The sequence below is a fragment of the Lonchura striata genome, chromosome 4, assembly GCF_046129695.1.
Source record: "Lonchura striata isolate bLonStr1 chromosome 4, bLonStr1.mat, whole genome shotgun sequence".
Lineage (NCBI taxonomy): Eukaryota > Metazoa > Chordata > Aves > Passeriformes > Estrildidae > Lonchura > Lonchura striata.
Genome location: NC_134606.1, coordinates 29,370,523 through 29,397,647, shown reverse-complemented (window position 1 = coordinate 29,397,647; position 27,125 = coordinate 29,370,523). Strand labels below are relative to the sequence as shown.

At 36.2% G+C, this 27,125-nt stretch overlaps 1 protein-coding gene across 2 annotated transcripts in view; it reads right to left on the bottom strand.

Moving 5' to 3' along the window:
• Positions 1-1,746: 1,746 nt before the first annotated feature.
• The window catches only part of ZDHHC2 (zDHHC palmitoyltransferase 2), a 34,884-nt gene continuing 9,505 nt past the window's right edge, over positions 1,747-27,125 (bottom strand). The window contains exons 2-13 of one of the 2 annotated variants that reach the window (XM_021535393.3): positions 26,373-26,399; positions 23,621-23,715; positions 20,575-20,695; positions 19,586-19,655; positions 17,998-18,030; positions 13,119-13,239; positions 12,216-12,348; positions 10,162-10,288; positions 9,909-10,001; positions 8,747-8,856; positions 8,238-8,315; positions 1,747-7,952 (exon numbers count right to left, since the gene is read on the bottom strand). In XM_021535393.3, the coding sequence (XP_021391068.1) occupies positions 8,275-8,315; positions 8,747-8,856; positions 9,909-10,001; positions 10,162-10,288; positions 12,216-12,348; positions 13,119-13,239; positions 17,998-18,030; positions 19,586-19,655; positions 20,575-20,695; positions 23,621-23,715; positions 26,373-26,394 (966 nt within the window). In that variant the 5' untranslated portion in view covers positions 26,395-26,399 and the 3' untranslated portion in view covers positions 1,747-7,952; positions 8,238-8,274. The remainder of the gene's footprint in view (positions 7,953-8,237; positions 8,316-8,746; positions 8,857-9,908; positions 10,002-10,161; positions 10,289-12,215; positions 12,349-13,118; positions 13,240-17,997; positions 18,031-19,585; positions 19,656-20,574; positions 20,696-23,620; positions 23,716-26,372; positions 26,400-27,125) is intronic. The other variant, XM_021535314.3, reaches the window with a different exon arrangement.

Here is a 27,125-nt window from a genome sequence, read left to right as displayed (position 1 = left end):
GCAAAAGGTTGGCAGCAGATGAACTTTTTAAACTGCATTATAAAAAATGTGCTTTCTTTTTTGTAGGACAGTGAAGCAGAGCTGAGGTGGCATTGGCAATTCCCTTTCTATACTTCCCATCATATAATAAATGAGCGTGGCAAGCTCTGTTTCCTTCATTCTTGTCCCTCTGCATGCTCTGGGGAGTAGTTGTAGTATCTATGATAGTGTTTTACATGAAGCTGCTGATTTTTACTATTATATCTATTTGAAATACTGGCCCGTTAAATCTCTTGATGTGATGGAGAAAATAACTGGAAACAACTTCCTGTTGTTCAGGCTGTGTGTATGTTGTCTATTTTTGCCTTTATAACAGGAGCTCTTTCTGAAGTGAACTAAGAAATAATCTATTTTCAGATCTAAAAAAAAAAAAAGGAAAGTGACTTCATGAAGTGATGACTGTCAGGAAGTGTTGGGTCTGTTCCAGTTATGCCAATCAGTTAAACTGGGAGCATGCAGAGGGGGAGAGGGGAGATGGCTCATGGCACATCTTCCAACTGCTGCACTCAAACTATTGGGACCATCTGCTTGAGATTACAGTGATGTGGGATGTGATCAAACGCCTCAAATAATGGATTTTGGAGTTACTGAGTTACTGTATTTCAGTGATAAGTGACAACTTGGAGAAATGAAGGAATTATCTATTTACAATCAACTTTGGGAGGGAGAATAATAAAGAAGCTAAGTAGCGATTGTACATTTCTTATTTAACACTTTCAATGTGGACTGCTACGAAAGAGAAGAGAGAAAGAAAGATGATACAAAATTTAAAGAAGGAACAATTGAAAAACTGCTGAGGGAACATGGCAAGGTTATGTCAGGTGTCACTTACTCAAAGCTTCATCCCAGAAGGCTGTTGCTTTTGCCATCCTACTACAAAGTCACTGATACGCAGGTGATAGATGCGAGAGAAGTAGCCATAGAGACATCCCACCATCCCCACTGCATAGCAGCACATTCTTTTTTTTTTTTAATCGTGTTTTGGATGAGAATGTTTGTGTATGGTTCAATACCAGTATTTTTGGAAGGGTTTTAAAAACAGGATGAGCTTGGGCCATATACTGCACATTATGTCTGAACTGGTAGAGGTAAAAGCTACTTTCATCTTTACGTAACTGTTCCAGCAATTTTAGAGGTCCCTGAGCCAACAGTCTCACTCCTCTCTGCACAGGAGGTGGATCCAGCACTTTCCTAAGAAAGACTGTTAGAAAAGGGAAAAGTCAGGCAGCTCTGAAGAATCTAGCCTGGTAGGGAGTGGAGAACCCTCACGAAGCAAAGCTGCTGTGGGTGATAATCCTGGTTAGTAGTCATCATTCTTGTACCTTCTCACTTCTATAAAGTGTAGAGGGTTTAAGACACCCCCACCTCCCCCCCTTTTCTGGGGGCCAAAATTCCACCTTTTGAGCAGGTCAAAGGAGGGCAGGTCTGTGCTCTGACAGCATAAAGGCACAGAGTGTATCACCCCTGAGAGATTATAAAAGAATTGGTTCCTTCTCAACCTCTTCCAGTGTCAGTGCATTGTGAAGTGAACCTTGGAGAAGGGAAACACACCTATAAAAATCCAAGACTCCTGGTGAAGGGGTGAGGGGGGACATTTACAGCAACTATGTTATTAGTGAAGCCCTAGTAGAGATGATGGTCTGCTGTTCAGGTACACTTTTCAGTAAAACTGATAGTAGTGTGTCAATGACTGCTACATACATGGCATGCTGAACATGAAGCATTTATTTATGTAAGCAATACATTAACATATGGCAAAGTTATACACTAAATTTATGTAGAAATATATTTTCCCCCACCCCTTCACAAACCAGTCAACCAAACCAGGGGAAGAACTATCAGTTAATTAAAAAATTAATTGAAGAAAACAGTTAGGAAGTGTTTCAGTAATTTTCTTTTGTGCACTCTTCAAATGGTAAGGAATAATTTAATAAAATAATAAATACACAGAATATTAACATACTTTTCCTTACATATTTAGCTGTTTCTTTTAAGGGAAAATAGGTTTCAGTCCAAATAATGATGAAAAACAGCTACAGCATTCCACACACTGAAACAAACTTGTTTCCTTTCTGGAGTGTCCCTCACAAGAGATACTCAAGAACCATCTGTATTTCATGCTGTGCAGTGTGCTCTAGGATGATCCTGCTTGAGCAGGGGCCAGATAACCCCAGTGGTGGTCCCTTCCAACCTTTGCCACTCTGATTCTGTGTTTCATTCATTACTTGCCCAGTCTACTAAAGAGCTTTCAGTCTGTAACCTAAACTGGACAGTGTTTTTTCTCTCCAGTTAAAGAATTAAAGTGCATAACAGCAGCTCTATCTTAACTGCTCACAAAGATTGTGTTCCATTTTCTTAACAAAAATAGTTCTCTGTGAAGACTTTGAGTACTCCATCACCCGTACATCTACTGATACAGAGTATGTGTGGACTACTTCTGGTGCAGATGTTTTGGATTTGTTCTAACCTAAAAAGAAAAGACATTTTTTACACATGTAGGGAGCTATGGTTCATATGACTGTTTACATATATACAAAATAAATTTAACTCTGCTGTAATTTGGGACTCAGGCCCATCTGAGGAGCCTGCAGAACTCATCCAGTTTCCACTAAAGCTTGAAATAGAGTCATAGACAAATATCAGGGATATTATTTTCTTTTTAGCAAAAAAGTAGATTAGTAACTGTACAGTAGGTAAAAAGTACTCCTTAAAAAAAATACAGAAATTACACAAAAGCCTGTAGTAAAGTGCCTAGCAAGGATGTAAAGGACAGGAGAATCAGTGTATGCAGACAAACAACATTGCATCCTTGCTACCCTGACTTCTTCACAAATTCTCCTGCATGCATTTTAACACTGACAATGGTCAGTATGTCAAAAAGAGAATTTTCACTTTGTTATAGAAAGTATTAGAGAGTTTAAAGACAAGAATAGTCATATCGTCAGAAATTATACTTTGGAGCATGATTAACTCAATTTTCTCCATACTCTACACAGTGAAAACTGCCAGGAACCCTCAAAGCCTGCTGACAGTGCTCTTCATGGAGACACAGCTCATGCCCATCTAGAGAGCAGATGTAGCTACAGCCCCCTGGCTCAGATCTGCTCAGTGTTTACCTCCAAACTACCACCCTTTCTTTTTCTCCTCCTTTCATCAGTGTCTGTTCCCTATCAGTTATCCATCAGTTTTCTGAGAGGGAGACAGCCTCATATTATTTAGGGCCATTGTGCTTCCCAAGTGTGACTTTGGAGACATGGAGAAGCCAGGCATTTCTTGATCCCTTATCCCTGTCCTTTCTCTGCATTGATCCCCAGCCTTACTGAGAGATCCCAGAGCCCTGGCCACAGAGAGAATGACATCTGTATTAGAGAGCTCCATTTCCATGATGTGTTTTGCTGGGGAGGAAATCTTTTGTCTTTACATGAAAATATAGTGCAAGAAACACTGAAGCTGAATTTCAACTTTCTACTCAGTATTTTTAAATGCATGCTCCATGACAAACCACCCTGTGACTAACTGCATAAAAAACAAGACTCTACAGATAGAGAACCTGAAGTGTTAAAAAATATATTTTCCCTCTCCCCCTTATCCCTTGACAAGTTCGCCTTTAAACAAACACGAATATGAGGTAAGCTGACAGAACAACACTGAATAAAGAGCTGCAAAAAATCTTTTGGTAACTTGATCTCTGCAGGCATAATGTAAACTGTATGCTACCTTCATGCTAGTTAGAAAAGGTGTTCTACATCAAGGGATCCACACTCTGGCACTTCTGGCATTAAACAGATGTTTTCAGGCTGGTAAAAATTTTACATTTAAAAGAAAAAAAGTAAAAGAAATACATTTTCCCTCACTAGAGGAGAAAAAAAAAGCCACATTTTGCTACACCAGCTATCACTTAAGTTGCAAACCCAAGAAAAACAAATTTTGAAGTTATGTGCTGGTAGAAGAGTTAATTATAGTATCTTCTGCTTTCAGAATTATATCACTTAGTCCTGCTGCCAGTTTCCTAAACAAGTATCTGGCATCTTTACACTGTGAACCAACCTACTAAGTAACTCAGGTTTGCCAATAGAAGCACTTTTCTATTTCAACTGAACTCAGTGTAGTCTGAGAGGCTTTCACCTTTCTTTTTTGACTTGTCTTTTTATCTACCCCCCTAGAAAGCATAACTAAGTTCCTCCTAAAATTGTTTTCAGAATAGAAATTTGCATTTAAATGTAAACACTGATACCATAAATGTAGTGTATACAAAAGGCACAAGACAATTAGAGTTGTGTTGCTGAAACTTCCTTGACTTTGAAAGCCAAAAATGCCTCTTTCATTCTGGTCAGTAAACTGATCCTAAGAAAGCTGCTAGCTCCTAACTTAATTGAAGGGATCTTCTATGTGCAGCAGCTTGGCTTTTTGGTATTGCAATCAAAAGTCCATTGTCCTGTAAATGCAAATATCACAAGTTGTAACAGTAAGTCATCTTGACTGCACGTGGTATTCATTAAGTTATGCAGTAGGAAAGGCAGTATCTTGAAGAAAAAGTGAAAAAAGAAATCTGAGAGATTTCTTAATTAATAGGAAATTAATAGGAAATGGATTAATAGGAAATTAGGAGCTTGAAAGACAGTGGCCCTCAGTAACTAACACAGGTTGGTCAAAAGCCTTTTGGATTGAAATTCAGGGCCAACATTTGCTTCAAAAAGGGGTAAGAGCTCCAAATGGGACAATAAAACCCTATTTCATCAGACTATTCCGTGAAGCTTCCATCAAAATCCCCAGCTGGCTGGTTTCATTTATATAATACCCACCTGAACACAGGCTTTTCATCACATCACTGAGCAGTGGCCCACTGTAGCATTCAATTAACCAAAGGATTTTTTTCCTTCTCAACAACTTTTCAAACTATCTCTAATGCAGACCTTTGGAAAAACAGAGCTTTTAGAAGAATTTTTTCCAAAAAATGTTCCAAAACCAGTCAGATACTTCACTTAGGTCTTCTTACCTTCAAAAATTGCTTATCAAGGGCTCAAAAGAAAATAGTCCACCAAGCCACTAAACTATTCCTAATCAACACTGGCTGTTCTCCCAATTCATAAAGCCAGTAGTGCAAACATTTGATTTTAAAGTCAACTACTTAAACAATTTGAATTAAAAGATGAATTTTCAAAACCAAGTCAAGAACATGAACTGATAGGATGTGAAGGAGGTCACATTTTTCTTGTGCTGAATATCAAAGTAAAACCAGCCATTGAATTTTTACAATTGTAAACGCAGACTCTTCTTTTTTTCCTCTTTCTAGTACTCAATTATCCTTCACCATTTAAACCCAGTAATTTTAAGTTGGAACATCCTTTATATGGTTCAGAAGTAGTATGTTTAGTTTCGTATTTCAAGCAGTGACATGGAGACAGCTAATCATCTGTCAGTTTGTTTTCTGAGCACATCCATAGAGGAGCAGACAGGAGCAGCTGGCCAACAGGGTTGATACTTGGAAGAATGCATCTTCCTTCCAACAACAGCTTGCACTTAAACTGGAACAGAATATTTATCACAAACACATTATTAGAATCAAAGAATACATAAAAATTATGTTATTGTAACAAGTCTCATCAACTTGAAGGGGAAAGTGACTAACAGCAGAATAAACATTCTACCCTAAAGAGGAATAAGACTGTTCACAGGTATGTTATTAATCTACTTCAGGATGAAAATGATAAGTATTGACTACACAGCAAGCAGGCCACCAGTTTATAAAATGATACAAGCTATTTTTACAGTACTTCCAGATAGCAACATATTTAAAAAATAATTCTCTATTACATTAGTGTAAACGACATCTGGCACTTTCGATAATCAGTCCTCTGCTGAAATATGAAGGATTACAGGATACAGGATATTGAACAGATCCTTCAATGGGACATAAATTCTAATTCTAACACATTGGCAGGGGGTGCAGCCTGTATTTTTCGTATCTAAGATGAAATTACTTGGTTTTGTTGTGGTGACTTCAGCAGCTCTATTAAAAATATTCTATTCAACCCCTAGGAACAAATATAATTCCTGTATTGACAGTAATGTAAGGAAGTTAAATGCAAAGCAGCTAAAATAAGTTTTTATATACAGGCTCTTATTCCAGCAACTGTATGTGACATATATATAGACAGTAATTTATCTCTTTTGTTACCAGTCCAGAAAGTTTTAACTGCCACATAGAAATATCTCAGAGCTAAGGGTACAACCAATCTGGTGCTTATGCTCATGCCAGAGAATTACCAGTTCTTAGTGCCCTTCTGAAAGTGCATGAATCCAAGTGAGGCAAAACCAACTTCCAGGAGCCCCTTCATATGACTTTAGACTTACTCTTTGGAACATAACCTCCTCTGAAAGTAGTCTCTCTTTAAAAAGCCTTGTTTCAAAATGGATGCTTCCAAAAAGAAAAAAACAAGACCAAACAAAGCCCCCAAACGCCACAGAGTGAAGTAATCAGAAGGAAACTCAACTGTTTCTCAGACTGGACTAAAAGAAAATAATTTAAAAAGAGCACAAGATGTTTATCAAGCTAAACTGATGGGAAAATCCACCCACTTTTGACATCTTTAGAACAGTCACAGTCTATGTTTGATATTCAGAGTAATCTGAATGACAAAGTTCCAATAAAACGTACACATTCTTCAAAGAAAGATTAAAGTTTAAAAGCTATTACTTAAGTAAATAAAGTGTCAGGACTTCAGAAAGTAGAACTCCAACCTGATAAACTAGTTGCAATTAATGGTATTTCTATAACAATCTAAGAATCTGTTTCTTTAAAGTCTGTCTCCAATATTTTACTCTTAATTAGTGATGACATATAAGACATTAAAGTAACTGACGGTAAATAATTTAGTCTTTTCTGGAAGGTGTTGTTATGTTGAAAGACCTGATGGACTAAACAGCGCAGAAATGCGACATTTCAGATTTTGAACAAAGGGTTAGAAATGAGGGGTTTATATTCTATTAAAATATCATACACAGAGCAGTGAAAATTGCAGACACTATCTGAGTTTCCTTCACTCATCTCTTTAACTCTGCTCATCTGACACCCAAATTTCAACACCTCTAACACTTCACATCATCATCAAGTTTGCAGATGTACCTATATCTGGAACTGTGTCTCCATCACTGAACACAAAACCAGAATGTAAGGGCCAAGAGGTTTTTAAATTTCTCACATGAACCAAACTGAACTTCTGGGAACTTTTTGATACAAGTTATTGGGCCCATCTGTTGGTATCTGCACACCCACTAGTTTTATAATCTGCCTTGACAGTGCAATACAATTCCTAATGAGTCTAGTTACAATCACTGCAGTTCCCTGATTACTTTCTATGCAAGAATTCTTAGGGTTGGAGTCGAACTTTTTATACAGTTTTAAGTACAAAATAATTTAAGTTTTGGTGGAGTTAGCTATATTCAAGTACTAGAGTGAATATGATGATTGTGTTCATTTCCACAACCCAGGGTAAATGTCAACTCCTGTTACGTACCTAACATAACAGGAGTTCATTTACTAGCTGCTTCTCAAACCTGCTTTCCAAGAAGTCTGTTTTGCAAGATATTAATGCAAGAAATCAAGACAATCTCAGCTGTTTTTGACAACAGGCGATTAAATGCTCAGGAAGTCATACGGACCTTTTGTTTTCAGTAGGCAGCATGTTTTTACTACAATATAGGATGCAGCTCAGTACCTGACTCAGAGCAAGACACTAATAGCTTATATATTAGACTAAATCCTTTTTGCTTCAAAATTTGATAGACTTTTACCTGTTTTAGCAGACAGAGCTATGATCTTTGCATTCAGTGTTAAGAATCAGCAAAATTTCAAACTTAGCATGACAAATATTGGCTGAACAGCTTGAATGCTCACAATTCTCAGTATCTTTCTAAATAAAGGGAATAATAATAATAATAATAAAAATTGGACTATTACGTAAAAACCAATGAGTATAAAGATCAAACTAATTTGCAAACATGAGACATCAAGAAATAGGAGGTTTAGTTTAAAACTAAATGTTTGAACTAAATGTTCATGTACTACTACATGTGTTAAAGAATTAATTGAAGAAAATAAAACAAATAGGAAGTGTTTTAGTAATTTTCTTTTGTGCATTCTTCAAATGGTAAGGGATCATTAAATAAAATAATAAATACAGAGAATATTAACATACCTTTCCTTACATATTCAGATGTTTCTTTTAAGGGAAATTAGGTTTCATTTTCCATGGTTAATGCAGGATTGCTCATACCTTAAAAGACAAAAAATAGTATTCCCACAGGAAAAGGTCTCAGGTCTATTTCAGCAAATAATACAACCTTGAATTAACAATAATTTTGGTGTCATTACTCTATTACCAAGTCCTAACCCATGTCTATTACATAACTTTTCACTAGCTCCTAATAGGTGTCACCTCTTTTATAAGAAATTTGTTGTCAAATCAGGCCTAGCTTAAAAAATAATTAGCACCTACTGGTATCAGTGTTCTGATATCCCTTGCTCAGGCTTAACTGGGAAAGGCACAACAGCTTGACACATGGAACTTCCTACATGTGTTTAAAAAAAAGCTTCATGAATTTTGGTTCACAAATACAAACCATGTGACTGTGACCATTGTTGCAATATATCCTCCAAAACTAGTTTATACAACACAAATCACTGCAGCATAAGTCAGCTCCTTACCAACTTTGCCCTTGTCAGCCTTTGCAGCAGTTTCTGGCCAAGATGGTGCATCTGTAAGTAGGTGGCTCTGGGAATCACGCAAAGGCTTTGCAGGAAACAGATGGTTCTCACTGTAGCACCAATAAAAAGAACATTAGTGAACTGAAGTAATTTTTCATCATCTTACCACACATTACAAACAGTCTGTCATACACAGTATTTTCCTTACCTCACCTTACTTCTTGTCTGATGAATCACTACCTTTTTATCATTACATACTGTAGTTGCCACAAGTGCAAGCACAATCTAAAAAGCACAAGGATTTTTAATTTGACAGCTATTTTATATTAATATCTGTACTTCAGCCCCAAATGCACTCTTACCTATATTCTTCTTCACTACAACAAACTTGACATGATAAATGGAGAGAACATCTCCAAAATCTCTTTCCTAATGTAAGCTACAGAATGCTGGGGTAAGATAAAACATCAGTAAACAGAAAGCTGAAATGTCATCTATTTCTTTTATCAATACAAGATTGTCTGTATGATTCCATTATTATTTTGTAGCCACATATTCACTACACTTATCAAATGTTTCAAAAAAGATGCAATATGAAATTTATTTAGAGGAGAATATGCATACTTTTCACACTTAAAAGATGTAACGTCCATTAAGGGTAAGTAATAAAACAAGTTCTATTATCAGCAGAAACAACATTTATTATTCAGCTTCCTGTGCTTTGGCCCAAGTGCCATTAGGGATGATTCCCTTACATGAAGCAGCTTGACCCAGACAAGAAAAAGCAGGCATTCCCCAAAAGCCATGCAAGGCAATGGATTTGTATCACAGGCAATGTGACTAACCATCTCATATGTATGCATAAAGAATACTGCTGATACTGATTGTTAGGCAGGTGTGAAAAATTCAGGTCCTGGGATGTCACTGAACCAAGACAAAGCATCAGGAGAAAAGCCCACTCTGCCTCATTTCCATAAATTTCAATATACATGTGAGGATTACCTGATTTACAGCTTAACTATCAAAATATGACTTAGATTTATTAAAAGGATACTCTTAATTTGCTTACCACTTTTAAGGATATTATACATAATTTTGTTTATGTGTGCACAGGAAAAAAAAAAAGATCAACTATTTGAAATGGGTAACAAAAGCAGATTACCTTTTGGAATTTGAATTAAGTCCACCAGGTGTGGAAGCTTGCTCAGGATCCTGATTAACAAGGCAAGTTGGAAAGGAGCAACCATCCCCTAAACTGAAAATTTCAGAATTAGTGTCACACGTATAAAAAACTCTCAGCTTTGAAGACCATTTTTTATTTATTACTTTATCTTAGTACAAAAAAACATCCCCCAAACGCTCTGGATCCTGATCATTCAAAAGTTTAAACAAATTAAGCATTAGGAAGAGCATACCTTGAAAACACAGGCAGCAACCAGTATTTCTTCTCATCACCAAACACCTGCCTTAGGTTTTTGCTGAAGCCCAGGCTAAAGCCATTCTTATCTGTTCTGTGACGAAATATGGGAGCTCTGAATACCTCTAAAAAGCAAAAGATTAATTAGACCTCTTTGCAGGCTAGCATGTTGGACTCTCCCACCAGTACTTAGGCAGTTGCACTGCCATTCACCCAAAAGGAAAGGCTGTACTGCCCAAATGGCTGAGACAGAGTGAGTGCACTCTTGGAAGCCAAAGTCAGTGCTACACCGGCGCTGTGCACGTGGAGAAAGTCCAATGGCTGAGGAAGGGTGGAAGTTTCTTTCACCCTCCTCCCTCATCATGGCAAGGAAGAGTGAGGAACTCAGTTTTTAAGAAGACATGATATGTTTGTTTATATGAAGATTTCAGTCTGCTACTACAGCACAGTGTTCAAGAAAGAAAAACTTAAACAAAGGGTTTATTACAGAAAAAGTAATGACAAAGGAGAAAAAGTTAACCTACTGTAGCAGTAAGACTAGCTTTTCACATGCACTGGAGTATGAAAATACTGTGTGTTTTTACCACTGCATAAAGAAATGTCTTTACTCATAGACCCAGATTATTCCCCCTGGCCATCCAACCTAAATTTCTGGAGAAGAGAGCTAAATATAGCTTCAAGTGTTGCAAAGTGCCTGAAGCAGAAAATTCATTCACTTTTCACCAAGTGACTGATAGCCATTTAATTCCCTTAATTGCCTATAAATAGCAGGCAAGCTCTGTCCTGATGTCCTGACAGTACAGGTCTCACAAACCATGTCAGACCCATGCTGAGACTGTCCTTCTCCAGTCAAACCTTAGCCAAGAACTGCTGGAAATGACCTTCCACATGCAGTGTACATGAATTACAATGGGTTTTAAAGAAGGGGGAAGGGAAAATGAGGGCATCTTTTAGATGCCCATATTAGGCTAGGAAAAGAACTCCCAGGATGATTTAAGCACAGTCACACTTAAAGCTAGCACGGCTTCATTACCAAATTATTGCATTTTTAAAGCTCCACATATTGAGCATTTTCCCAAAGTAAAATGGGAAGAGACGCCCAGATTTTTTTGAGTAAATTAAGTATGCAGGAAACATGTTATATTGCCAGTATGAGATTCCATTTGTTTTGAAAACATGAAATGTTGAATTAGAAGTGTAACACATTATGATTACCTCTGAAAAATTTTTTTGCACTAAAATTATAATTATATCATAGATCAGTTTATAAAGAGAACACTAATTTATTTCCATTCAAATAAGTATCTTTAATAAAACTTTGCTCTACTTATACCTAGGTAGAAATTAATACCAGTAAACAATTGTTGAAAGTCAATCATTTGTTAGAATAATGAAGAAACTCAAAAATCTTAGAGGAAATCTTGAAGTAAACAAGCTTTCTTCCATTGATACAGATACCTATTTTCAAAGTTTTCCATTAATCACCAAAATCATCGTTAATCACCATTAACAAATCCAAAATCAGGAAGAAACAGGTCAATTCACTGACCTACTTTAAATCAGCTTACGTCAACAGGAAAGCATTTAGAGATTTAGAAATTTTAATGACTATATTGCAAATTGGCATTATTACAGTCCAGCATGCAGTAGAGAACAGGTACTTAAATCTTCTGGACTTTATTTATTACATTTTGTGATCAGACACACAGGCATTCAAGCATTACATGCGCGAGCACACAGCAGCCCATCTAACATTTATTAGGCATTTATCTTGATTTTATTTACATTTTTTTAGTTTATTCAATTTCTTTTAACAATCTGTGGGTGGAAAGCAGTGAGAGGAAGAGCGTTAAGTTTATTAATAAACTCGGTCCTTTGGGACAAGAAAGAAAGAGTCAAAATTTCCAGGGAGCAGAAGAACTTGGCAGTCTTCAAGCCAAGATCCAAGGAACTGGTATAGAATTTCCCACTTCCTCCATTACCCCCATTCATATAAGATATATTTATTATTCATTTTTTGTTGTCAAACACAGAAGCATTAAATCTACTTACCTAATGTAGATTTATTCTTGCTGACAAGCCAACAGTGATACCCAAAGAGAGAAGACAAACTGACAGAAAACATAGCTGCAGCAAAGAATAAAAACATGATGTGGAACTTGGCTTGAGTATCAGGAAGGCCATTCTGAAAATTAAAAAAAAAAAAAAGCCATTAGAATTGGGGAAATAGCTATTTAATTTGATTATTAATAATCCTCTATACAGCCAAATCAAATTCAGCACACAGACAAATACACCGCACAACAAGAATATCAACAAATGGATTATATACCTTCTATGTACAGTCAGCCATACAATTAGGTTGGTAACAGAATCTAAGTTAAAGAAATAGGCCCTTTCTTGGGATACTATAAATACTGAGAGCAAGAGTCTGAAATTTAGATCTGAACTTTGAAGTGTCTTTTAGAGAATAATAATTTGAAAAAAAATGAAGGCTATGATTGTATATATAGGCTATACTTTTGTACATGACATTGGGAGATACTAGCTTACAATGCAATGCCTTGGAATCACAGAATGCCTTGGCCTGGAAGGGACCTTAAAAACCATTTAGCTCCCAACACCCTGCCATGGACACGGGCACCTCCAGCTAGACCAGGTTGCTCAAAGCCCCGTCCAATTCAACCTGGAACACTTCCAGGAATGGGGAATTAATAACTTCTCAGGCAACCTGTCCCAGTGCCTCACCACCCTCACAGTGAAGAATTTCTTCCTAATACCTAATCAATATCTTCCCTCTTTCAGCTTAAAGCCATTTCTCCTTGTGCTATTACTACATGTCCTTGTAAAAATGTCCACCTTTACCTTTTCTGTAGGTCCCCTTAAAATCTTTGACTTTTTGCACAGCGGTAATTCCACACACTTAAAAGACAGTAAGTAGATCAGAGTACTTACTGTCCAAAACTTGATAAAGTACTGCAAATCTGTTGCAGCAATGAAAAGGCAATACAGTAGTGAGTAAGCCAAGAAGAGAAGAAAAAATTTGTAATTGGAGAATCCTACACAGTTGTTCACCCTGATAAAAACAAACACATAAGAAGGAAATGTCATGAAAGTTTTCTTTGCTTTCATCCAATTTAAATTAAACTTATGTGCTCTAGAAACATTTATATCAGCATGTAAACCAAGTTCTACTTCCTATCTCTGCTGCCTCAAGCTACTGGAATGGATTTAGCTTCAATTTGCAAATTAGTGTAGTAACCCAAATCAAAACACTACCACCACAAAAAAGCCCAAAGAACTTTACCAAGTAACACTGCTTTTAACAGCTTACTGAAATTATATTTTCACTTATGGTATGAAACTTTTTCTCAGGACATCTGATGTAAATGTGACTGCAGTTAGCTATTTTTTTTTAGTTTGCTGGTAAGTATCCATGTTACACCATTAGGCATACTGCATGTCAACTGGGACAGTAACAAGCCAGGAACTGAAACTGGACTGAATTTTGTGAGAATAACAGCAGTCTCATTTAATCCAGATCCTCCTTCATTAATCATACTAAATACTTAAAACTTCTCATACTATAAAATGTCTTAATAAGATTCTCAAATGTAAGAACATTCATAGAAGATCCCTAAAAATATTTACATTTACATGAAATGAGAGAAATGCTACTCTGCAATAGAAAACATTCCACACCAGCGACAACATGACAGGGAATAAGACACTTGAAACACATCTAAATGTTAAAATAAATCTCATTTTATAACTTTCACTTATGGGCTTTAAGATGCCTGCCTCCCATTTGCAGATTTTTATACATGATAATGAGCAACTAGTACACATTATGATGATGAGGGTACATTTAGTACCATAGTAGCTTCCCATTAGAGACAACATATAAGTATTATGAATTTCAGAGCACTATTAAACATATAATGATATTACACCCACCAAATAAAAAAATATTGGAGTGCTCCCCATGGGCATTTTATTGGTAAACTGCTTCCTCTATCATTTGTTGCATTGAGAAGCTAATCAAAATTATTTTTGTGCTAACCTTGACAGAACTCTTCATATGAGCTTAAAAAAACCTAACTGATACTGCTGTCAAACTGATCAGGCAATTAAGATAAGACTACATTCACAAAGATACTTGTGTATTGATTAATAATTCTAAAAAAAGGAAAAAAAAAAAAGAAGGGAAAAAAAAAGAAGAAGAAGAAGGAAAAAAAAGTGTGGTGAGGCTCAACTTTAGCTTCCACAAGCACAGGAGAAGTTACCACAACTGTTCTCTTCTTTAGGGAGATGGTGATGCTAAGGGACTCATGGCAGAAGGCATGCTAATCAGATAAGGGTAGAATCTTAAAATAGTGAAGAAATTTTCACTGTACCTTACTGTTACCCATTCTCAGGGTGGGTAGTGAGCTGGGTCAGTTTGTTCCAAGTTTTGTTTAGACAAAATATAACATCTTGGCTAAACGTTAAATTCTGCATTTTCATTTAAACATGCAGCAATAGCTAAGCATTCATATTAACTACGGTTAAGCACTCAGAACAGATTGTTCTAATTAAAGAAAAATAACATATTATTTGTAAGTTCATAATTATTCTTATCGAAAAGTAAATATAAAATTCTCCACAGTGAAGTGGGCTTTTTCATTAAACATGTCAAAGTAAGCAATTCCATGATAAACTGCAAGCAATTCAGGTTCAAGTGTTATATGATAATCCTACTTTCCTTTCATGATACTTATTTTTGAGCTGTTCTTACTTAAGACACTGTTTAATGTGAGAAAAGAAATATCAAGTGAAATGTCATTCCCCAAAGATGAAATTTCTTGAATCAAAGATAGATTTCTTTCAAACCATTGTTTTGCACAATGGTATGTGGTACACATGTCAAAACAAATTTGCATAAATTATTATGCTCCCTTCAAACTTAACAAGGCCCCAAACTGCAGAGGTCTTACTGGAAAAGAATAGTGCATCAGAAGATTGAAGAGAAGGTAAACACCAAGGTTTCATTATTGTCCTGTTTGAGCATGTAGCATCAAATCTTAAACCTCCAGAATGGTGGTTAGATTTGAAGTCTAACATTTCTGAGAAAGAGTAAAACTAATAAATATACCAACAACCAGCTAAATAATAGTATGTTATTGCAGCAAAACATTCATACAGTCAGAACAATCCAGAATAACAATTTGGATTACAGCTAACATTTTAAATGCTCCAATTTCAAAGGAATATATATAATTCCCATCTGAGGGGTTAGTTTACTGAAAATACCAGGCAAAGAAATAATTTACAAGGCACTGACAATTTAACAAAAGGCAACTCATTTAACAAAAAGCATCACAGAATCCAGGAGACGCTAACTATTTGGATCACTCAAAAGATAAAGGAGATATGTTCTGAATTATTCCTAAGGCATTCCTAAATGCACCTACTTAGTACTAAGAGTGTTATATACAAACAGTATTTTTGGACATGCCTCCATTGGATTCCCACCTGCAGGTGCATCTGCATACAGTGAGTAGCACCAGCACTAGAAATCCCCTTTTAATCCCCTAAATGCATCACTTAAACCTTTCAGAGTAGTTAGTGGACAGTTAGCATTAAATATTTCTGTTTATAACAGCACTTCCATTAGTGCAGGAGTGACAGCCAAAATAAAGCCTTCCAGAGAGCAAAAGACAGATGACTTGGGGCTAGGACATAACAACCTCTCATTACCTCTGTCTTCCAAGAGCTTCATCTTACTTTCCATAGGTTATTTTTACCCATTCACTCTCCAGAAATCCTTCTCCTGACAGAGTATTAAACTAGAGAGATAGCTCTCATTGCTGTTTCCCTGCTCTCCCTAAGCATCACATGAGTTCTTTCCCCCTTCTTTCCTACCCAACTTGCTCCCACAAAAACATTGCAACATGAAAAGCAAAGCAGAACCTAATGATGTTCAGAGAGGTTAAAGTCAATCCATTATACTGAATTGCACCCTTACTTTTGTTGGCAAAATAGCCATATATCTCCCTAAGAACCTTTGAACATGGGTCTCTACAGGAAACTATAAAGCTTGATCAGCACCTCTGCAGTATTTCAAAACTCTTTCATCTCTTCCACATAGTTCTTTTTTTAGTGAGCAAGGAACTGTGAACATCTGCTCAAATTAGGAAAAAACACACACCTCTTTTTCTAATGTATTTCTGCTACTAGGAGTACAAAAGGAACATCTCTCCATCAAGAAGCATTACACATCTTTCAATTACCTTCTCTATTTGTATTTTTTAATTTGTGCACCCATTGCTTATTAGATTAAAACCAATGAGCAGTGTAAATACTCTCTCAAACTGGGTATGTTTATGTTGTTAGATTAAGAAGAATGCAAACGTAGAGTAAGCAAATGCTACTGGAGAGGAAAACAGATTTTTTTCTAAAAGTTTCTGCCCTAGTGAAATAACACTTCACTGTCTTTTTACACAAAACCTAAGTATTATTTATGATTTGTTATTTGATATAATGGATTTTTATTTTGAAATTGAAGCTTACATGAAGAACATTTTAATGTAAATGTCTTAAGACATAAAAGCACAAAAAAATCTGGAAGAGACCATAAAGGTTATAAGAAGTCTTTGTAATACTGAATATTAATAGTCATATTGAGACTTTTCACTGATATTTTGTCACAAAGAGCCTGTCAACTTTTTACTGTTTTTCCTAGAGCTTTTGACAAGGCAGCTATTAAAAAGCTGAAAAAAGGAAGCCATCTTTTTTGTTCTAAGAAATTTGTTCCACATTCAATGGCTTTACCTGTTTGCTTTGTGGTGGCTTGTTTGTGTCTTTTTTTAAGAAGCACACTAGTATTACTGAACACTCTCAATTTTCACATGCTGATTAGCAAAAAAACTCTACCCTACACTATTTAATTGTATCTACCATGTAGATGTAAGATAAGAAGAAATGGTTAAAATCAAATTACATTATGGCAGATGCTGTAGTCAGGACCAAGAGAAACAGGGGGACTGAGCACCCCTTCCTGCCCCAGGACAGAGCCTCCTCTGTCCTAGAATTTGATGTAAAAGTGTCAAAACAACTGCTTAGAACCATCTACCATTCAGTTTGTCCAACACAAGGGATTCTTCTTTTCTGATCATTTTATATGGTGAAGAACTGCCATGTACCATTCAATTCCCTAAACTTGGACCTTACTAAGCAACTACCTTTAATTATTTCCATGAGACACACCTCCCAAACTGACATAAAACTAATTATACATCCTGTCTATCCACTGGGTCCAAGGGCTGCTAAAAGACAGGAGAACAAAACCACTGTGTGGGCTGACATAGCAGCAAAACAAGGGAGGCAGAGGGGAGAAAGAATCAAAGAAAACAAAGAACCCATAAAACTGGAAGTGCTAACCTGATGTTTCCAGCAAGCCCCCTCCAACTGTCCTGGGAGCTTTGGTAAAAGGAACTAGGCAAAACCTTGCCCTTTAGTTTTAAACCTAGGGTAGCACTTCACCTTCCAATGCAACTAAGGCACAGTAGTATTCAAACTCAAAGAAAAGATGCGATTCTTAAAAGAAGTTCTCACTAATCAGAAGCCTACTTCATTAATACTTGTAAAAACTCAAAGGTACAAGAAAAATGAAATTCTTTCTGTATGTCACAACCAGGAAAAGAAGACATACAGAAACTCCAACAGTTCTGCAAGACCAGTAACCACACATACACATCTAACTCTAGGAATGCTGAAGCATCATCATCATGGCAGGCCTCACAAAAGTGTATTTTACCCAATCAGAACAGAAGAAAACCAGTAGTACACTCACCAAGGGCAGTGATGATCCATTTTCAAAATGCATCTTTTGAAAACCCCAGCAGAATTCCAAGCATTGCCAAAAGACAACAAAAATATTGTCAGAAGCAAAGTAACATGCCAGATTTAAATTATTTACATACAGATTTAAGATTATCCATATTTACTATATGTTATGTAATCTGTTTAATAAATACATCTATTTAAAGCCAAATAATACAGTTTACCTACGAGGGAACTACAGAAATGGCAGATAAGCCAAACTGAAAACCTTTGATATGTCAAGAACTCATGATTTAAGAAAATGCAATCTATAGGATTTGGTCAACTTTAGTATTCGGTCCTCAATCTGAATAGGATTTTCAACTATTGCTTATTTTCTGGCAGAGCCTTAGAAACTGGGCTAATTCAATTATTATGTAGTGATACAACTAAATGTATTTCCAACAACATGGTCTGTTTTTATAGAAATATATACATCTTTCTATGCAAATAGAAAAGGTTTTTAAGAGATTACCTTACATGAAAAACCCCAAACACTTTTGCCATTAATCACTCTCCGTTAACAAAGAAGAAAATCAGATATGTTCACAAGAAAATCAGATATGACTGAAATGACAAATTTTGGTATGGACAAAATAAAGGTATGTTAACTAATGGAATTCTGCAAATTTCACTCACATTTTGTGGATAACAAGTCACCTTTTTTCTTCACTAGAAACACACATGACTATGTTCCTATCTTACACTGCAAACACCATTCCATACAGCACAACCAAAATGCTCTTCCTGCCTCTGCTGCTTTCCTGGACAAAGCAATGTCTTCTCCACCTCACAATCATGCTGTAATGTTTGATCAGCTGAAGAGTATTTGCAACTGCCTTAAAGCTAAGAATAAACCTCCCTTTGGAGAAATGTCTCCTCTCAAAGTTAGAAGTATAAAGCACTGGTGGGCCAGAGTGAAGAAACACAGACATCCAAGCTAACTGGAGAAGGGTCAGAGTGAACAGCTAAAAGAAAAATTAAATTAGAAAGCAATCAGACTTCTGGAGAGTATGGATATGAACTTCCTTTTGTGCGAGACAAAGAAGAACTTAATTTTATGGCTTTAGATAGAAGTGGGAAAATGTTTGGCTGTTTCTTTCTTTAAACAAAAGTAACCTGCAAGTTATCCAGTAAAAAATAGGATATTAAGTGTATTACCTCAGGTAAGATGTAAGTGACATCATGATTAGATTGAGATGGGTAGTGATGCTTATTCAGATTCTAACAAAAGAAGTACATTTTTTTAATCAGCTATTTTGGTTACATTTTTAAGGAAAATTCTTTATCAATATTTATAATTTTTAACCATTATGTAAAGAATACATAAGGGAGTCAAGAAATGAATTAGACTAGGCTACAGACTTCCTTAGAAATAAGTAAATGAAAACTAAATAAAAAAAAAAAAAAAGAAAAAAAAGAAAAATCTAAGGGGGGGAAAAAAGTTTATCTGCCAAAATACTATCCCTGAAAAATCTACTCATAAAAAATAGAAGCTTCTGTGCTAAGAAAGAAAAATTGATTAATTCAAAAAATCACTTGTTTAAGGATATTCTTACTTGTCGCATACTGAACAGTGATGGCAACGATCTGGTTTTACAAGATGGCATCTGTCACAGTATCTGATTGCTAAAGAAAAAAGTTCACAGATTAGATGTCAATGTACAGTTACACATTTTGATTTCTGAAGTCTGTGCAAAAGGAAATACTATCAGCCACCTAGCAGAACCCCCAGGAAAGCATTTCAGCATGATCAGGAGCAGTTGCAAATAGTGAAGCATTCTTGCAATGCTGAATCTATCAGATTGAACCCAAAAAGCTCTGTTTTTGCCATCTCTGCTAACCATACTAATCTTTCTTTTCCCCCCCAAGCCTTATAGCTCTAAAAAACAACCAACCAACAAAACCCACAAAACCCTCACTAGACTGGAAAACTGTTAAAGACTGTTCAACAATATAGCCATTTTAAGCTATTATTCTAACAGCTTTAATTTATTATGTGATAGTATCTCTTGGATTTGCTTAGCTAGCCAGCACTGAAAAACTGACAATATGAGTAGGGTTAGATTAACTGTTAGTTTGGAAGATCTTTTGTTCTTGCAACTGAATGACCAACAAGTAAAACAGTAACAGTTTCTTATTGTGATCTAGCTAGCTATACATGACATGCAGACAGTGATTGTGTTTTTATTATTTTTTTAACCTATTATAAAGGATATTTAAACAGTTAATGAATGCTACAGCCTCTTCTGCAGCTTGTTAGTATCAAAGCTATTTGGTAATATCAATTTGAAAACAAAAGCAAGGCATTGTCAATCCACTTTAAAATCCTAAATTGTATGCTGCAATTTACTTCCCAACAATCTCTATACACCTTATGAATGTATCTGCACAAAACTAAATAAAAATTCCTGAACCACTCTATTATTTTATGAAATATGGAAAGCACTTCTTCCCTTCAATCCAAACCCATGAAAACTTTTTTTCAATTAGTTTAAGTAGTACATCAAGACACCTGCCTTTGTCAGTCTCCTGAACACCTATTTACCTCCAGACATTGTCCGTGTATAGATAGGAAGATCCTTGGCTGCTCGTCTTAAGACTTCTTGCTGGGATTCACCTCTAGGCTCCCTCTCTAGGGACTCCTTGTCTGAATAGGATAGATGAAACTGGAATAATTTTTAAAATCAAAGAAATATTAGAAAATTCCAAGTTAAACTTGTAACTGTAGATGTCTAAAAACGAATAAATATTCATTATATAAACATGGATTAGCAACATGTACAGGGTATTACAGCAAATGACCCAACGTTCCCACGACAACTAATTCATTTTATGGCAGCTGAAGACAAAATTAAAACTACTTCTGATTTGGTATAGAGGCAATGCTGAATGGTTCCAGAAGTATTATGTAACATTCTTCAAGAGAAAGATCAAGAGCTTATGATTCCTTTAAAAGGTCAGTCAATTTATTCCTGTAATGCCAAATATTAACTAGCGAATATAATCTAGGGATGTCAGTGTTTAACTGAAAGAAAATACACTACTAGTAATAGCAGAAAAGACAGTTTTATTTCTCTTCTGGTGTCTGTCATTTTCCCTTTTATTCTTTGTCACTGCTATTCTCTTCATGCAGATGTTAGGATGTGTTTTTACTTTAGAGACTGGCTGAGAGAAGAAAGAGATGGGTCTTGTATGGCAAAATAACCATATCTTGAATACCTTCCTGAATAAAATGGCAGCTTCTGTCACTGCTCAAAACAATAACAAATGTGGCTATAGCAAGTGCTGAAAAGGTAAAAATTACTGAAAGAGATGCTTAGTATACATGAAATACTACAAATTTCTTAAACTTTGAAGTCCTCTGCAACACAGCAACATAGCTAGCTTTGTCACTGTAGCTTCTAGAAACAGGCAGAAGTCTTTGGTAACTCTATCAGAGAAAGACGATACAAAACCACCTTTGAAAAGAAGTCCTCATTTGGCAGGAAGAGCTGCCTCTATCCTGTGCCAGAAAAATAAGCCCTCTGTGCAGCATTTAGGTTTACAGGAAGGCTAGTCATTACAATAATATTGATTTTCCTTTCCTAAAAAAAAGTAATGCATGTAAAAATAAGAAAGCAAACAGAAACATGCAGTTAGGAGCCTATTCTCACTTCCATAGAGAAGGCACCACTCCACCCTTCCTGACAAAGCCCACAGACTTCCAGCTGAAGCTGGATATTCACTGTTTTAGTTGAGTTTCTCAGCTTACCATATTTTCCCCTTGCACGACCACACTTTTACCAACATCTGAGTTGATTTATATTGGGATACATAAGATTTCTCACTACAGAAACCTAGTTTAGAATACTTTTTAAAAAATGCTTATTTGATGTAAAAAAAGCTACTTTGCCATCTTTTTTTATTGTTCCTCAGAGTAGTCCTTCATCTAGAACCTTTGTGCCTGGGTACCCATTTTCACTCCCATCTTCATGCAGTGCTTGTATAAAGCTGGTACACACAAGTAAAGAATAGCACACACTAGAGGAAAATCTATCAAAACCTACTTTATATGTAAAAGTTTGAAATAAGCTTTAAAGAAAGCTGTGTGGTTTGCACCAGCTGCAGTATTAATGAAAACAAAATACAAAAGCTTGTTTTTCAGTCTTCAAATGAGTATTTGCTAGCTCAGTTCACTTGAAAATACATCTTTTTCTATTTGCAGACTTCATCCTATAAAATGGAAGCCAATCAGCAACTAACATTACAAAATACCCTAATTAAATTTTTAAGATACTCTAGTAGAATAGGAAAATGCTCTAACAGAACATTTAAAATGCTCTAGTAGAATAGGAAAAAGACATGGAACAACAAAGATGTCACTTACTGCCAGCAACACTGTGTAAATTCAAATAAAATAGGAACACCACACATTACTTTCTATTACTCAACTACAATGCTTTTCCTACCCCGTTTGAAATTCTCCAGTAGCACTGTACGATGGATTTGGAATTGTACTACAATCAGCAGGATTTGTCAAAATGCTTTCATTGGCATCAGCCCAATGATTTGGAAACCCTTCTAATTATCAGTACAGTCACCATATACATGCATACATTTTGCTATGTAATTTCCAAATGAAACAGGTTTTTAATTTATTTTGTTCCTACCCACCCAGGATGTAGTAAAGACTGCACTGAACCCCAGTGAAGATGGCAATTTGAATTATCTACTTGCTTTCCCAATTACATATCCTAGTAGTGAATGAAAACTATTTGGAAAAGAACCTCCACACAATAGACAACAGAAATCACAAGCTATTCATTTTAGGTTGACCTGGTACATAGAGCAGCTAGAGTTGAGTCCATGCCAAAGTATGTGTTTGCTTTGTGGGTATTTCAAACAATAGGACAACCATAGCATGATTCCTCCTGACCTCAGAGGCTGTGTGACACAGCACCTATTGAGGACTCAGGGGTTTCTGTACAAAGACAGCATGGAAGAGGCCAAAAAAATGTGTTAGCTATAAAAAGCTGCATGGGCAGAATTTCCACTGGGGCCATTGATGAAGAACCTTCCCAGACCCCTTTTTTCATGTGGCTGTTCTTTACTAGCTCCCTTCCTGCTCGGCCAGCTGTGGCTTCCTACCATGAGCTTACCTAATGTGCACTCCCACCACAATCCAAAAGCTCCTTCATACCAACACAAATGGGGAAGAAGTTTTAATTCAGAGCACAACAGACAGATGCTGACAAGAAGTATAACTCTTAAACACAGGGAAAGAAATTTCTGCCCATGTAAAAGTCTGATATTCCCAAGGCAAAGATTCAGGCTACTAGTTCATATATCTCATATTTTTCAAGTGGACCGGATTTTTTCTTCTACCATGAATATCTCATTTTAAAATATCTATTAAAAAATCAGAGAAATTGTTACTTTTTTTTTGTCTTGGTCCCTACACTGATTGCAATCTGACTCCTATTAAGAAGCTGTAACTACCATTTGTGTTTTTCTACAGAGTGTAAAACTACATGAGATCACAGACTAAGTAATTCAAAAACTACAAAATCAGACATTTGGCCAGGCTATTTCATAAACAAAAGTTATCTTACTTCTTTTGAAGGATTCATTGGTAGAGTAAAGATTGTTTTCCAATATGACCAGACGAAGAGCATGAAAAATATGTGGTAAGCAACCAGGCACACAACTAAAATCAGAAGGAAACAGAATTAATACAAACAGACCAGTGATATTGTACTTACAAACAGTGCCTGTAGGCATCACAAACAGTTCTCTAACAGATGTAAATACGAGGCTCTGGAAAAAGCTTTGCCACAAAAATACTGCACTGCAACTTTACATCAGGCAAATGCAAACTGTGTGGGGAAGGTCATGATAGAGTCTACATAGATTACAGAAGTTTAAGGCAAATGGTTTATAGCCTATTAAAGACCCATCATTAATTAGCAAACAGTCTCCCTTACACATTTGTTAAACCCTCATTAACTGATGCATCTGTGCCTATTGGCTTTATAGATCTTGTAGGAGACTGCTAGCCATGCAAACCCCCACTCTGCCTCTGCCCAGCAAAAGCCCCAACCCCCCAAAGGATGTAAGGGGACAGTGACAAGTGTGAGGGAAGTCTTGGGGTGAATATGCACATGATACCTGAGCAGTAACCACATCCAGTTAACTTGTTTTACTAGATTTTAGGAGGGAGGAGTAACTTTTCCAAAGCGTCTGCCATAGGTTAATAGGTATTTCCACTTAAAAGCTCTCACCCTACTAAGTAATTCACTACAGTAAATAGCATATCATAAATCCATATCCCCTGCTTAACTTACTCTAATAACAAGACAAGAGTATTTTTCCACAAATTCATATCCTCAAAAAGCATCACAATGGGAAACCTGAGCATTCACTTCATGATCTGAAATACTGCCCTTGTATGGCCAGCTCATGGAGTATTTTTATGTGTCATATTATTCAGGGCTAGAGAACTCTTTATAACACATGCATGATGGTGCATATAAATGCAAAATAGTGGTCTGGCATGCTCTTACTTTTTGCAATTTTGCCTTAAAAGTAACACTGAATAAATACTTTTGGTGTTGATGTTCATTTATTCAAATAGCAGTAACATTGTAAATATTCACTCTTATTTACTAAGCTGTTAAAAATAATAAACAAAAGCTAATAGAATCTGAGGAGCAACTCTGTACAAAGCTTTTGGGATGACAGGGGCAAAGTCATGTGCCATATCTATAAACTGAAAGAAAAACCTTATCAGTATAAATAAGTGATAGAACTGGACTCCACGCAAAGCAGAATACACTAAATGACCATTTTGTTATAGCATAAGTATGTGTACAGGAACAGTCCCCACTTTTATCAGAACATTTCTATTAATGCTAAAAAGAACCGATTTACTCAAATAAAATCAGTATTTTTTTAAACAACAGTATATTCATGGCATATAGTGAGAGCAAAGTAGGACACATTACCTCAGTTTGGTACATGATGCACTTACTGATCTGCATTAAGCATTTTATTATTGCAAAAAAAATAAAAGTAACTGACTGACAAGAAAATTGTTCGCATAAAAAAAAAAAAAAGCACCTAACACCTAAAGACTGGTGGCTGCTGAGTCCAACACAAGAACCTCATTTCACTGGAGACAGTTAAAGAAGAGCTGTCTGATGCTCCCTGGCAGAAACCTTTCTATTTTATATGTTTTCTGGAAAAAACCCCAAAACCAATGAACCAGGCAACCAACCAAAAAAAAAACCCAACTCAAACAAAACAAACCCCAACCCAAATGCTGCATCCCTTGCTTGCAGGCAACCAATTTACAGCGAGCTAGCACACCTAGAGTTGCCTGGCAATTGGGGGCAACCTATAGTACAGCTGAGCCCCATTTGCCCAGTTTTCACTCCTGAAAAATCTTACAAGTATAGCCAGGGTAAGTTTCTTCTGACTGGCTGAAGCCCACCAAGGCCTTGAGTGAAAATAAGGAAATTTAATGTTGCCCAACCCATTTTGCTGATAATTTTAATATGTTTTGTGAGCAATGCCCATCAACTTACTTTCTTCCTCTCCCACAGCGTATGGAGCAGCAAGAAACTGAAATGCAAAGCCTGCAGATAACACTTCTACACTCATATGGGGGATGACATCACTGAACTAAAAAAAAGCTTTTCAAGCAAATGCTTCTTTATTGACAAACGTGTTTTCTAAGAGAGGGAGCTGCCAATAACTTAATGAAATCTGCTGGAATTACACAAACATAAAAAGCTCTTCCTCCAAAAGCTCTGCAGCTCTACAGTTTACACTTCCATGTTGTGCTGTAGTATTAAAATAGCATCTGGAGAAAACAATCTAAACATGCTACAGCGTCAGGGTAGGGACTGTAGTCATTGCTCACTAGGCAATATTATATTCTGACAAGGCCACATATCTGAAGGATTCTATTTCTTTAAATATGCTAAAAAGAAAATGCAGAAAAAAACTGCCTCCCATTTAAGTATGTTGCATCTGCACAAATACACTGCTCATCCCTAGAAATCCTGCTTTTACAAGAGTTTTTTGTATTATGAATACATTTTTTAAAACCAGAATGTAAGGATTGTTTCAGTTGACATATCAGAAAGCCAGTGAGAAGAGTAAAAAAATTCTAATTTTTCTCTTCTCTGTTTGTAATGGCTATAGCAATAGTCAGGAACAGCAAGATAATAAAAGGTGCTGAGGAACAAAAAAAGTACAAATCTATTTTTTTAAGTTAGACTGTTTCTCAATTCTAGTAGTCAACTACTGTTCTACTCTGATATATAAATTACATCTATAAACAGCTAATAAAAATCTTACCTTTTTCTCCGATATTTGTCATTGTCACTGAAAAAAATAAAAAAATGAAATAATAAAAATTTACGTTTCAAAAACAAGTTATATAATGCAGCATTTAAAGTTTTTTATTTCAGCCAAAGACAGAAGAGTAATCATCAAACAATACACGTTTAAGGTCACACACTATGAAGCTTTTATGCTGTGTATCTGTTCATGAGAATAGGTACACAATATCAATTGCTTATCAGGATTTTTGGCTCCTCTTCCCAGGTTCATTTCCTGATAACTAGGACTTCCATCTATCTGAAGCTGCCAAAGTTTAATCCAAGAAAAGCCATCTCTGAAGAGCAGTTATTTCTTCTAACTGTGTTTGCACAGGCTTCACTCTTTATGTTCTGCTCTTGAAGTGGAGGTATCAGACTCCAGAATTGGTTTTGACAGCAATATTTGGTGATACCTTAGATCTTCAAATGTGCATTTCCTTTAAGAAATTGCCCACGGATTACAAGACTTGGGAACAGTAAGAGAGTGAGAAAGGGCAAGCATGTCAGACATGGAAGGGAGCACACAGGTAACACATATCAGTAACTGCATTTTCCACTCTTGGTCACATTATTTAAAAGTAACCATTCCACAACAGGTATCTCAGAGAGATCAGAAACTCCCAAGATCAAAACCTCTTTTCACCCAAACCACTCCACACATTTATCCATCCTGGTTAAGCAGTCTACAAGCTGTGGTACACTGGTACCTACAACAGGACGGTAAATATAC